General features: G+C 29.2%; 1 protein-coding gene across 3 annotated transcripts in view; it reads left to right on the forward strand.

Moving 5' to 3' along the window:
* The window catches only part of LOC142323376 (ankyrin repeat and SOCS box protein 16-like), a 44,654-nt gene that overhangs the window by 12,618 nt on the left and 16,927 nt on the right, over positions 1 to 15,109 (forward strand). For all 3 annotated transcript variants that reach the window (XM_075362927.1, XM_075362926.1, XM_075362928.1), the window contains exons 2-4: positions 8,509 to 8,641; positions 11,314 to 11,468; positions 14,000 to 14,321. In XM_075362927.1, the coding sequence (XP_075219042.1) occupies positions 8,516 to 8,641; positions 11,314 to 11,468; positions 14,000 to 14,321 (603 nt within the window). In that variant the 5' untranslated portion in view covers positions 8,509 to 8,515. The remainder of the gene's footprint in view (positions 1 to 8,508; positions 8,642 to 11,313; positions 11,469 to 13,999; positions 14,322 to 15,109) is intronic.

Raw genomic sequence — 15,109 nt, forward strand, 5'->3', positions numbered from 1 at the left:
TTATCATTTATTGTACGGTAAAAGCGACTGGTGTGGGAGGAAAAGATAATTAAATTATTTAAAAATACTTTCGCTAAACATTTCTTTCTTGTTACATGATCTTATATTAAAAATGTCACCTACAGGAAATCAAAATTATTTTTACCTTTTAAACTAAATATTAATTTCCAAGCTCTGTACCTAATTTATTCAATAATCGATTCATGTAAGATTATTAATAAATAGATGTTAAGACATGTTAAAATAAATAGTACCGAGTTATGAACAGCATTTTATGTACTTTATTATATTAAATATTAACCCTCATATTTATCTAGATTTTTATTATTGTTAATTCTTACTAATTCGCGAAGTGACATAACATCGTCGCATTTATGTTATATCTCGACCCACTTAACTTGGACGCGGCGAAACACTTCTCGGCTTGTTGTAGCTATTTATGAAATCGGGTACAGTCTTATTTGCATTACAGCACGTGTTAATATTATTTTCTTTCGTATCTCATAGATATTTAAATTATTTTATCGTAATTGTCTTACTGGCGGAAAGCATTTCCTTAAAATCTTAACCCTGAGATATAAATCGCATATTTATATCTACTGAAACTGTTACATCAAGATTTCCGATTTATTTTTAAATATTTTTGAAACGGTTATATATTTTTAACACTAAAAAAAATATAGAGTTAATTAGAGAATTTATTATTATTTCTTGACTCTTTATATATATTTAATTATAGTGCGTACAATGACAATAAAAGCTTGTGTTAGAGAAGGTCGAGACTGCATTACTACTGAACCTGAAAACATTTACACCCATCTAATAGGACAACAATAATAATCGTTGTACTTTCATTTATGCGCGTTTAATTTATCACCGTTTTCATGTTTTATTACTTGTAATTCATTACTACGGAATTAGTATTAATAATTCAATAAATAAAAAATTGCGAAACCAAGAATTTTAATATAGGTGTAGTTTTAAACTAAAAAAATCTTAAATAGTGTTTGATGTATATTGTATCCGTAACTACATTAAATTAGATGTACAGAGTGGCGCATGAAATGATCCAACATATGGTTTTGTTAAAGGATATTTATTTGAATCGTAATACAGAAAAGTAAAATAAAACGTATTTATTATATACCTGGAGATTATGTTCTGCTTATCACATCAATATGACCACCATCACGTCTAGCAACTTCTTCAACACGAACTCCTACGTTGTTAATAACTCAACGACAAATATCTTCGGTTATCTCGTTGCACGCCTCGATGATCAGCACTCGCAGTTGTATCACTGTACGAGGATATTTAGGGAAAATCTTTTCTTTTAGAAATCCCCAAAGAAAATAATCACACGGATTCAAATCAGAACTGCTCGGGGGCCAGTTCTGTCCACACGCAAAACGATTAGGAAATCGGTTTGAAATGACATTTGCGTTAAAATTTTCATGCAGAACCCCTAAAACAAACATTAACTGTATGCGATCTGGCTCCATCCTACATGAACCACTCGTTTTCTAATCGAAACCCTTTTACAAAAATCTGAGGAACAGAATTATTACGCGGTACGTTTAGATAACGTTCACTGTTCACTATCTGTTCAAAAAAATGACCCTATTACCCCGTGACTTGAGATAACGGCCCGTACCGTAATTTATGGAGCGTGATACACCTTTTCACCAAAGTACGTGTAGATTTTCGGAAGCCCAAAAACGAACAGTTTGTTTATTAAGAACCCCATCTAGGTGAAAATGTGCCTCGTCTGAAAACCAAACATTGTTCAACAATACGTCTTGGTTCACAGCCCGTTCAGCGAAGGCCATTCTTTGATGACAATCATCAAAGAATTAACGGTTGACAACAATTGTCAACCATTAATTTAGGCAACACTGTTATTTTGTACGGATACAAATGCAAATCGCTTTTTAAAATTCGCTACACAGATCGCCTAGAAATCCCAAGCTGTGTTGCTGCTTTTCTTGTTGATTTGCCCGGACTCCTCAGCAACGCTGCTCTGACAGCTTCGACATTCTGTGGAGAACGAACATCGGCCGGCCGTTCGCGCTTACTCTCAAACACTGAACCGTCACTATTAAATTTTTCGTAAACTCTACGTATTGTTTTACATGAGGGCGACCACCGAGTTTGGAAATGTGCAAGAAATTGTCTTTATGTAAGCACCACGCTTTTCTTTTCATCAAAAAACAACACAGTTTTTACGCGCTGTTCAACAGTCAGTCTTCCTTTGTCAGCCATCTTGGAACGATACACAAACAACGCATTCGGAAAGAAAAGAAACTAATATTCATGAACTGCTGTCACTTTTGCCAACATAAAACTCATTAATAACCTAAATAATAATTGCCAAAACAAATGTTGGATCATTTTCCTGCGCCACTCTGTACAATTATTATTGTACAATATTTAGAACTCTTTATTATTTCGAATTTTCAAACTCTTTTTTGTACGATTGTTTTCATTGTTGATTGTACTGTTATTATTATTAACACTTACTTGAAATTTGCATTATATGTCAGTTCCTGTGTAAGTTCACCATCTCATCTGTCTTCATCAGAATAGTCACTTTCATTACCGCAGTCTAGACGTATGATAAATTTATCCGTCATTTAGTCGATTAGCGGTTCCATCTTACACTCAGTTTCAACTGTTTTTTTTTTTTACATATTCGCAATATGGTTTCCAATCATCCTATTTCATTTCATTCATTCTTTTAATATCTGACGTTAAAAATTTTGTGTTTTTACTACCAACATATCTTTTCAGAGCCGACCATACCATCTCGATCAGATTTAAATCGGGGTGGTAAGGTGGAAGTCGCAGAACTGTGTTTTTTTTGTTAATAGTTCATCAAAATGGTACTTTATTTTTTAATTTCTATGCGATTTAATTATGTCATAAAAGTGTGGTTTTAACATTGCTTTATTAAATTGAATATTGTTCTTTTCTAACCAATTAATCATGCCACTTTTCCTGTCGTTTGAATTCGAAGGCTTCTCTAGAAGTGAACTGTGGTATGGCGCATTACCGATAACAACCACTGCCTGGAGGGGAGACCAGGAATCAGTTTTTCAGATGCCCACTTCATGAAATTGTTGTTGTTGACGTTGTCGACACAGTCACCGCTTTTTAAACTCATTTTCCATGTTAACATCGCGTTCGGAATGAATCCCATTTCTCCTCCAGAGTGGATTATGATTAACCGATCGCCTTTACTCCTTTACTTATTCGGCACTTATATTCCTGTATCACTGTCACCCGACCAAGATTTTGTCGTCGAATGGGGCGTTAAAACATACAATTCGTTCAAATAAACAGTCGAAGAATTTTCTTTTCGACAATCGGTCATATTTCTGAAATATTTTATCCTTTTCCTCCGGGTGTCTTCTTTTTCAATCCAAAGTTTCATATTATTACCAGTTTTACACCAATGAAAACTTAACTCTTTCAGGATAGCTGCTAGCGTAGTTTTAGAACCTTTAAATTGAACGCTCTTTTGAAATTCTTCGCGTAATTTATTTAATGTAGGTAGTGCATTATGTTTTGCGTGAAACTCGTTAACCGTTCATCTTACAACGCCTTGATAAAAATTGTCTAATCCGCTAACTGGTTTTGAATGTTGTTTATATTTTCTGGGTGTGCTGAATGAGCACAACTGCGTTTTAGTTTTAAGAAGATCCCGATTTCTTTTTGGAGTTTTTGAATATGTGATCTTGAAATCCCACAAGCTGCAGCGATTCTTTCTTCACATTTTTGAATACGTATTATATGTTTGTCGCTTCTAATTTTTCTAACTTTATAGCTTATTTCTTCAATAAATCGTATATATTATTAACTACTTCACGAGCTTGACTACGGAGCTTTATATTCTCTTCATAATTAACGCTTGCAATTAATATTATCTTAAATTTGTTAAGGGATTCCACCCACCCTCCACTCAAAAATCCACCCAACATTCACCTACTCTCCGCCCACTATCCTAAGCTTCTCAAATTTTTTTGTAAAATGACAAAAATTGGCAGCCCTTACGATCTACTTGTAAATGATCCGGCCTAGTTTAATTTATATTCAAATATACCTGAATGTGCGGAGAGAGACTTAAGCTTCAACTCGACTCAGCACAGCATTTTAGCTAAGTCTGTTGTTATCGAGATAACTTAACTAGTTTGACAGTTTGATCTAACTGGGATAAACTTTGCGGGTTTATTTCTGACATGATTTTTGAACTACGTGTTTTACTCTGAAATTTTTTATTATAATAAATTTCAGTAAAAATACATTGTTTAATTAAGACAATCGCTGTTTTGAGGAAACGGATTATCCGAATTTCCAGATTGTTGTTTATATTCTAATAGATTATTTAAAGGAAAGGGTATACTGAATTATATTTATAAACTTAATCAACTATTATCTAATTGCTCTATCTACATTTTCAACAGTTATTAGCTGTTTTAATTAGAATTTTTGATTAATCTAATTTTTCTGATGTACTGGGGCTCCCCCAGTACATCAATGGATGCCTCTGCATTCATTTTTATCAGTTCACTACTTTGTAATACTTTCCACATCGCATAAGAAAATTACTGTTGCAAATTATGAGATGGAAATTAACTAGACCAAGCTGGAAATAAAATAAAATCCATCAATTATCACATAGATTTTTTCCAGTCTCTGGCCTGTCAAAAAGGTTTTGCTGTATTTTTTTCATCAGCATTGGTAATGTTGTAATTTCAAATTTTTTTAAAACTTATTAGCATATTTAGTATGCCGTTAATACTTATTAGTTTATTCTTTCGACTGATGTCGAAGTCGGTCTCCAGAATCCCAGATTTGCCAAATCATTAAGCCCCAAGTTTTTTTTAAATTATTGTTAAACATTGTCATATACTATAACAGTCATTTAATTTTCTGAAAATATGTTAAGATAACACAAAACCACCACCCACCTGATAATTCGACATATATTCCATTATTAGCATGTTTTCTTATAATTAAAACAGTTCAAGGAAAACAAAGTTTGGTATAATACAAAAAATATAAGTTCAGTAATACATAAAATTTAATATACTATATTAGAAGTCATTTTAAATCTAATGTACACAGAAAAAAAAACTATCAATAATTTGGAACACAATTTTTGTTAATAGAGTAGTTTAAAAAAAAGTTCATTTAGTTTATTAAAATACTGCACTTATTATATTTTATAATAATGTGAATATATATGTCTTCTTCCTAGGTAGTAAAATTATAAAACATTAAAAAATAAATTTTGTGACAGACTGAACTGGAATATTGATGAAATTTAACAAAAAGTTATCAAATTCATAATTGTTGTTTGAATGACAATTTTGTATATTAATGTTATTAATAACAGCAATACCAGTAACTGTGCTTTAAATTATCTCCAAAAGATCCTTTCAAAGAAAGTGTTTCAGTATTTTGGAAGTGAGCTATTTAATAATTAATAATTTTAAACAACCCACCAGGTTAGCCTAGGGGTGAACTCGTCATAGCAAATCAGCTGATTTTGAAGTCAAGAGTTTGAAGGTTCAAATCCTAGTAAAGACAGTTACTTTTATACGAATTTTAATACTAGATAGTGGATACTGGTGTTCTTTGGTGGTTGGGTTTCAACTAAACACGCATCTCAGGAATGGTCGACCTGAGACTGTACAAGACTAGACTTCATTTACATTCATACATATCATCCTCATTCATCCTCTGAAGAAATACCTCATGGTGGTTCAGGTGACTAAAGAGAAAAAGAAAAAAATAAATAAATAATTTTAAACAAATTAAAACCTGTCATAAAAATTATAAACTGCATTGGCTGTTAAGTAACATGTTCTCTATCATATTCATCTAAAAAAAATCATCACATGTGATTTTTAATAAAGATTGTATTTAGCAGGAGTTTTGTAATTATTAGAGTAATTAGAAGCAGAAAGGGAAAATTAACATATGTTATTACATAACGTTCTTTTGCTTAACCTGTGTAATTTAATGGTTTGAACTCTACCACTCTTTAATGGATAACTAAAAATAAATATTGGCAGTGAAACTTGTAAAACAAACTTCATATTAATATAAGCCTTTGTAAGAGATGAACTGAAATAACTACTTTATTGGAATAGCACTGTTCATATTTTAATTTTTTCGTTCTTATTTTTAATGTTGAACTTTGGAATGGTAAACAACTTAGAAATCTTCATTAGAATTTCCTATTTTAAACTATAATGAATTATAAAAAAAATTAAGTTTTTTTTTAAAGGTATGCACTTAATTGAAATGATATCAATATGAATTAACAATCATTTTCAATGAATTGATAGCTTAATTTCCTGAGCTATATCTGTGCTAAATATAATCAGGTGGCTTGCGTATATTAGTTTTTCTCATAGAGCGATGTAGGTGAAATAATAAATGAAGATACCTGTATTAAAAGTAAACTATTAAATTTAAACTGGCAAACAGATCCTTATAACTGTTTAATTTTCTTTTCACAATTGAAAAAATAAATAAACATTAAAATAAATAATCGGCAGATATGTTAGCGATTACTCAAACGATCCATATCAAACATGTTCTGACCCAGTATTAAACATTATCGTGTCAGGTGACTTTTTAATCCACAGTAAAGTTTCCCTGACTGATATTCAGTAACTAATATTTAAAATATAAGTGCATTAGTCGGATTTAATTTTGCTTATTGTACACATAATGAAAACTTCATTATCTTGAACAAACTTCATTTGTTCAAGAACAAAAGCTTCATTTCAGTCAAAATACAATAATATATATTGAATTTATGTAAAAGTCTAAATATGAAAAGAAATTACTTAAAAAGAAATTTGTTTTTAAGTCATCAGTTACCCTCTATGACTTTCTGTTCTGTATTACACTTTTAACCTCAACATAATTACTATAACCTACATCTTCCATTAAGTGTTTTATAAACGTCAGCCTTTTTTTCCTCTACAATTTTTTCCCTCTACACATTCCTTCATTATGAAATTAATAAAATATGATAGATATATAATATTATGAAGAATGAAATAAAACATGACAGACATTATCTTTATTATCAGTTTACAAAAGTTAACATGAAATTGATGAGATATCAACACCAAAACATCCTACCCTGTTTGAGTCTATCATGTATTTAATAGTTACAAAAGAATTAAATATATTTAGAAAAACCACAGGTACTCATTATCTCCACTGAATTTTTAATCAAAATAGGAACTTATATATACATTTTAACTGGTAATGAGAAGACTCAAAAGACTTGTCATTGCGACAGAAGCATAGAGAGAAACTGAATTCAATTTTGCAGACACACAAATATATATCTCTCTCTGTATATATACACAAAGAGAGAGAGAGAGAGGGAGAGAAAGAGACATGTCTTTATACACTTTAACTTAAAGTATACATAAACATAATTCTGATGTATTAAATGAATAGATGTATTCTAAATATAATATACCTTTCTACCACAGCCTAAATATATGTGTCCTCCAAATTGAAACAAAAGCCACCAGCTCAAATCCCAAATTTCAGGTCAGAGTTATGTTGTAATGTGAAGGAGTACTACTGATGTTGATTATCTTGACAGTGACTGAAAACACTTTGATATAACTAAAAACCTATCAAGTTTAAATTTGGTGTGCCTGTTATTAAACAATAACATTTGAAAAATATATTACTCCATTACATGCTTAATGAGGAATTCCAGGTTTTATTACAAAAAATCTAAATATTCCTTGAACATACATAAATATTTTCTTTGTTTATTTAAGCATGGGATATGAATCTTTTCTGGTATAATAAATAATACTGATATAGTAATAATGGTTTAATACTGTTATAATTGTCTTATGTTATATAATATGTTTATAACTGACAAAAAATTTAATTAACTAAAATACTTGTAACAGCATGTTTTGGGTGAATGTTTATTTTTTTGGGTATAGCTCAGTTCTCACACTTTGTGTACAAAAAGCATTAAGATTTGTAACTGATTTTTACCCATTTTACCGGATGTTTGAGTTTGCTTCAAGATAAGTCAGTCTAACAATGACAACTTTTTAAATCACCATTTTTTTTTTTTATATAATGTCCATTTCTCCCACTATCCTGAAATTTATACAAAAGTTTTGTTTTCTTCTACAGACAATAAGCAAACACATTCCTTCTGCAAGGGAACTTCTAGCACATATAGAAAAAATGAAATCAATCTATACATTAATATTTATTGACCTGTAAATTAAAAATAGTCAATATACTCAAAAATATTTAAATATGGAAACATTTATTATATTTCAGTATTTATTAAATCTTATTAAATAATTAAGTCATTGGTTACTTTAAGTACATGTTTATTTTGATCGGTACACAATAATTGATGATATTCATTTATCAGTAATTGATTTTTAATTATTACTAGATTTCACTATCTTATCCTGTATTTATGTTTTTTAGGTCAAAAATGCATGCCACACTTCAAAATAATGTAATTGCGGGAATTAATCCGCTGCAGCGTCAGTTAGCTGACAGCATTGTGAAGATGGTCCCACTTGATGACATACGTATACTACTAGCTACTGGAGCCAAGGTAATGATAACGAAGAGATTTTCCCAAAGTATTAGATTAATTTATACTAGTTAAGTATGTGAATATTTTTTTATGAATTAATATTATTCTATTTCAGTGAATTGTTAATTTATCAAAGTTATTTCATGTTTTTTAAATTGCATAAATACATCAAGAGTATCAGTAATGAATTAGCCTCTACTGGGCCCTAGACAAAATTTAAAGTTGGGCCTCCATTTATATAAGTTCAGCTTAAATAAATGTTGAACTTTTTACATAAATGTTTGTAAGGACAACTTCAAACAAAAATTGAAGGGTAGTTGGGAAATTCCCCTTTTGGCATTAAAAAACACACACAAAAAGTCTGCCTTCTCATATTTTTATCTGATTTAAAAAAAAATGTGGGTTTCCCTTAAATCCACAACACTATTCGATTTCATTATTTTTTCAATTATTATGATGACATTTATTTGTATTATTTAAATAATAACATAATTTTTTTTTTATATTATTAAAGATAAAAAACAGACTTTTTTAATTTATTTATTTTTTCTGAATTACAGACCCTAGACATTTGTCTTATTTATTTATTGGTTTGTCCAGCCTTGAAGAGTATTCAAATGTACTTTACACATAATGTTAAAAGTCTGTATAATTAAAATAAATCTGTTTTTAAATTCTGAAAATAAAATTACTACTAAGAATATTTTTCAAACTTTCCCATTGGTGGAATACTGGACACATTATTATGCATATGTATCCTGTCTATATGTTTGGTACCATAACCATGATTGAAGGAAATTCAGTGTAAGAAAAAAGTAACAATTGAAAATGGTTAATTCATTCTCAAGAAAAACAAGATCCCTGCCAGGAGTGCTAAAACATAAGAAGTAAAGTAGTTAACCAGTGCCTTTTGTTGCACATCAGCATGTCAATTTCACTGAAATTAATCAACATCCAGACCTACATGTGGCACCTTCGCTTTGCTCACCACAGGCTGTACAGTGAACATCATTCTCTTAATGTAAACAACACTGATGTTTCTTATACTTCAAATGCTTATTGTAATAACTATAAGAAAAGCTGGGGTAAATGGTATAAATCAACAGATTAATGGACTATTTTATTTCTTAAAAAACTGTTCTAAATAAACAATCTCTACTCAGTAGGAAAAGCATATTTTTATACGAGTGCATAAGATTATTATTTATATACTACCACTTGATCATTCAGGCTACTTACCCAATTTTATCACAGTCTGATATATTCCAAAAATTTGGAAACTACCTAATTGTTTATGAATCACAATCCAAAAATTCTTTTTCCAGATTTGTGAGCTCCATTCTCTTGTCAAACTATTCAAATTTCAATGAAAAGATTAAATTCCAATTAAAAAAATTTACATTGTACTCTTTACAATCCAGTCATTTATAGGATTGTAAATAGATTTACAATCTATTTACAATTTAAATATTGATTTAAAGAAATAGATAAAAATCATAAAAGAATCCCTGGTCAAAGTCTATTAAATACAAATCATTATCTGAGGCTAAATTTTGTTGAATGCAAACAACATGTTCATGATCTTTTAGAGACAAATTGAAATGTCATAAACAAATTTTGTTAAATCTTAAAAATGTTACAGCAAAAAAGCACATTAACACTGCTAACCTAAGTTAATGAATACAAGTTGTAATGTTTCAGTGCAATTACTGGTAAATAAGAAACTCGAATTCATCACAGTTATCCAGCAGAGAGCTGAAAATATTGTTCATATGTTTAATAAGCTAATCAAAAGCAAAACTGATGATGACTGTAACAAATATGTACATTCCAAATCTGTCATTCTCTTTTATCACAGTTAAGTCTAAACTCCTTAACAACTACATTACTCACATATTTCTTTGATGTGGCATTGAATGTCATGTTATATTCTATTTTTTTTTTTGTCAATAGAAAGAATAAATTGTATGAGTGATTTACATTCATGTCTAACTATATTAATATGTTTTTGTACTGTACTCTGTATTTACCCTCTTCTTCCATCTACTGTGAAATCCTCTACTTCCTACCACAGTGATCTAAAACATAATTTTCATAAAATCCTTAATATAACTTCTTAATAACCATTAGGCTTCTGTTGAGTATACTAAGCCGTTCACACCTCAAAGATCTTATATACCTGTAAAACATTTTTAATTTAATAGTTGCCCATGAAATTTTAGTAGCTCTCTGTTCAGAAATGTGATTACAATCTGTATATTTCTTCTTAGTAAAGTGTATAAACAATAGAAACATTATAAGTTTTTCCTCATTTAACTGGTAGCACAAATTATATCTATTATTGTATCCAGACTTTAAATCATTTTGAGTTATATTACCTTGATTTAACATTTTTTTTTTAGTAGCTCAATTGGATAGTATTACTACAACTTTATTTTGTGCCACCTTTATAAATTACATTAAATCAATATTATCTGTTAACATTAATAACTTGTATGAACTTATAGTTAACAATTATAAAACTGAATAATAAGTGCATTACAATAACACTTGTGTTTATTATTTGTAATGAATTATATTTTAAGTTTGTTTACAAAAGTATAAAAATAATTAACCATTAATTTTATTTTAAATTAGTTCAATTTTAAATTTATTTAAGAAAAAAATTAATCTCATAATTAAAATTTCAGGTAAATGAACCAGTGACTCAAGGTTTAAGACCATTACATTATGCTGTTTGGCAACGTTATCCTGAAGCTGCAAGACTTATTCTTGTACGCGGTGGAGATGTTAATGCTCGAGATGAATGTGGTTATTCAGCACTTCATCTTTCAGCTGAGCATGGGTAAAATATTATTTAACAAAAATATTAAGAAAAAGTTATTTTAATATTGTTTTTTTTTTCTGTATTTCATCGTGTGCACTGATTGGAATAACACGTGCTGTAATGGTATATATGATGGCCAATTACTGTCTGGATTTTAAAAATTGACTGCTATTTTAAATATGTTGCCATTTCTATAGCCATAAAAAAAAATTATGAATACAGTAAAATGTATTGTCATAGAATTTCAAGGTAAAATGATTTTCCATTAAGCAAAAAAATTACAGCATCAGGGACAGGTGTATTAAGAATATATGGATAAAAATATGCAGGATATTTGTTTGCACTGAGTAATTTACCAAATGTGTCTCAAAGGTTAGGGCAATTTTTTCTTATAATTAGACTAAAAACTACAATTTTTGAGCAAAGTGATGTAAAAAAAGGTCTGTTCTCATAAACAACACAAAAGATGCAACCCTTGAAGCACATACAGTCTGAAATTGTTCTAGTTTTTAACCAGACTCTAAGACAGGACGCATGCTTTTCAGAACACATAAAAGCACTCAGATAATATAAATCATAAAGATAGATTACAATCACATTACAATAAAACATCATGCATGCAGAAACCATTGAAATACTATACCTGTTGACTATATCTATAAAGGTTACAAATTAAAACCCATAGAATAATATGAAATACACTACATAAATCTACAACATGATTTGCTTGCATCCTTAATATATAACTGAAATATGCTACCAACATTTTTTTGTATATTAATAAGCAGTTTAAATAGCCTTTTAATTATAATTCTTACTCTTTCCCTCCCATAATTCTGCCATAATCCCATTAAATAGTATATAATACCAACATACATGAAATGACAATATGTATAAATAACAGCATAAGATGGTCTACACATAATATTTAGTAAGTTCTGCTTTAAACAAGCCTTATTTTATAAATAATATTCAAATTAAACTCCTATACTACTGTAACTTATATAAATTACCATCAGTATTTGTATTGACAAAAATTCTATAACAAAAAACATACTGCATATAAAATAACAGTTATGTTTGCATGTACTTATTGAAACTTAATGATTTTTTTTTTTAAAGTGTTATCAACTAGTGTAGTCATTAGTCATTAATAATGCCAGCAACATGAATTGAATTAATCCATCCAACATTGTTTAACTTTGGTGATCTAAATTAACCAGTTTATTAAACTTTTCAGTTACTGGCATTTTATCCTCACTTCAAACCCTTCAATTTCTAATGCATACTATTCCTTGAGACATTTAAAGTATTCTAAAATCAGTAGAAATGCACTATATCTTTTTGTGTAGCACACTTTTCCAAAAAACCATACAATGTTGAATTTACATAATTATCAGTCTACTATGATTTTTATTGAAATATAAAATTCACTGTGGAATTCTTTAAAGTATTTAAAAGAAACCTTTTTTATAACTATAGCTAAATTATTAAATCTAAATGTTTTCACAATTAGAAAAGTATATTAATCAATATCGCATAACTGTTACATACAGTTACATAAGTAATTAATATCTACAGTGAAATATACTGCTTAAGACTAATATCATACTCTAATATTTATATTTAAAAAAATGGTTAAGATGAATCAAACCAAAATTGTAATATAACAGAAGTGTTTTACATGTCAAAACTTCTTTAACCAAATGCAGTGCCCTTCATCAGTTACTGATGCTGTCTTGGTTGCACTGTGATCCCAATTAATATCATGTTGGAAAATTTTTTTTTTAGTCAGGAAGACATATGTAGGATATAATCCAAAAGTGAAATTAGATTTGAAACATATCTATTCATTTAGTATAATAATGGTAAACATTTTTTAATTTGGAATCCATGACTTATATTAAAAATATAGAAAAGTTTTTTTCAAATGACTACAGAATACCTTAATTTAAGGTGAAAGTAAAAAAAATTACTTGAGTCTGAGGTAAATTTCTGTCTAAATCAAGCTATTCAGTTTGTTTTCATGCCATTGGATGTTGTGATGATTTTTGAGTTAGGTTTTGAAAGATCTTTGTAATGCTGTAGTTTAAGTTTATCACCTGTAACTTGTTTCAAGGAAATGATTATCTAAAGTAGATTCAGTGGTGGAGTGAAGTGCTTATAGGTGTTCCTTTGTATCATTGTGAAAGGTATGACCTGTTTATTTTATGTAGAACTTTTTATAGTTACAGCAGTCAAGTTTATAGATCCACGTTTGTGAGAGTTTTCTTTGATGTTAGGTGATCTTGCTGTGCTGTTACTTTCTTACATCTTCAATAGCTTAGTCAGTAATAGTAATAAGATTATATGAACAATATATTAATTGATGAACTGAAAATTGGCAACATAGCAGCTCAAAATAGTTGTCTACAGCATACACTATAGTCAGTGTGTTCTGCCATAGGCAAGTCATTGTAAAATTTATTTTATTAATGTTGATGTCATACAAAACTACAAAGACATTTAAAAAATAAACTACCTATTTTAACAGTTGTTTTTACTTACAGTTATACAGAACTGGTTGCTCTGCTACTCCGTCAAGGAGCTAGAGTGGACTACAGAGAGGATACTGATGATCCGTTTCCTCGTACTACACTTTGTGATGAACCACTACGTTTAGCCATTCGTAATCGCCATGCTGATGTTGCCAGAATGTTGCTTGAAAATGGTGCAGATCCTAATAAAAGATACTTTTTTGGAGCTGAAATAAACTTGGTATCACCTCTTGATTTAGAATTCATGAGATTACTATTAATGTTTGGTGCTGATCCAAATACTAGGGACAGGGCTGGGCTTACACCGCTCATGAAAGCAGCAAGACTTCCACAGGTAAACAATTTCCATAATGTTTATTTTTTTATCTATTAATACGTACGCGGATTTGTGTAAGTGTTTGCATTATTTAGTTTAGGTGATTTCAATGCTTTTAAAATTAATAATTTTATTTTTTTCCATTTTATTTTAACACATTATATAACTAATTTATCATAACTCTTTTTAAAGTAATGACTTTTAAAAGCTTAAATAATTAAGGATAGTTTAAATATAAACCATTATCAAAAAATTTAGAGAACATTTTTAGTTTTTAAAAACCATAAAATTCTACTTCATCTGTGAGAATTTGTTAGTCCATTCAGCCATCATTATTGGGGTAAAAAACTCATGGTTATTGTTAGATAAACATATTAGCAACAATAACAATAACATTTTTTTGCAACTAATGTGAAAAATCAGGTTGAATACTACAGTAATTCTTTCAGACAGAATTTCATACATTTCTAAGAGGAGCCATCTTTTATTTATTTAATTATTATTTTTCCACTCTGTTACAGTTCCTCCACTGGGTTGTTTAGTTTTTCCCTGAATTTAGTTTTGTAGTTAAATATCTTTACAACAAATTCTTAATATTAAATCTAAAGTTTATCTTGAGTTAAAATAAAAGAACAATCTTTACTAAACTGCAATATTTTTAAATAATAATTTATTCATTTCAATTTCTTTCATGAAAGTACAACTGATTGTATCAACATTCTCTTTTGTATACTTCTAATCATATAAGCTGGTTCACTTCCACTAATCTCTGAATTTATATCAGAATTAAGAATGTGTTAAACATT

This window comes from Lycorma delicatula, chromosome 4 (genome assembly GCF_047948215.1).
Source record: "Lycorma delicatula isolate Av1 chromosome 4, ASM4794821v1, whole genome shotgun sequence".
NCBI lineage: Eukaryota > Metazoa > Arthropoda > Insecta > Hemiptera > Fulgoridae > Lycorma > Lycorma delicatula.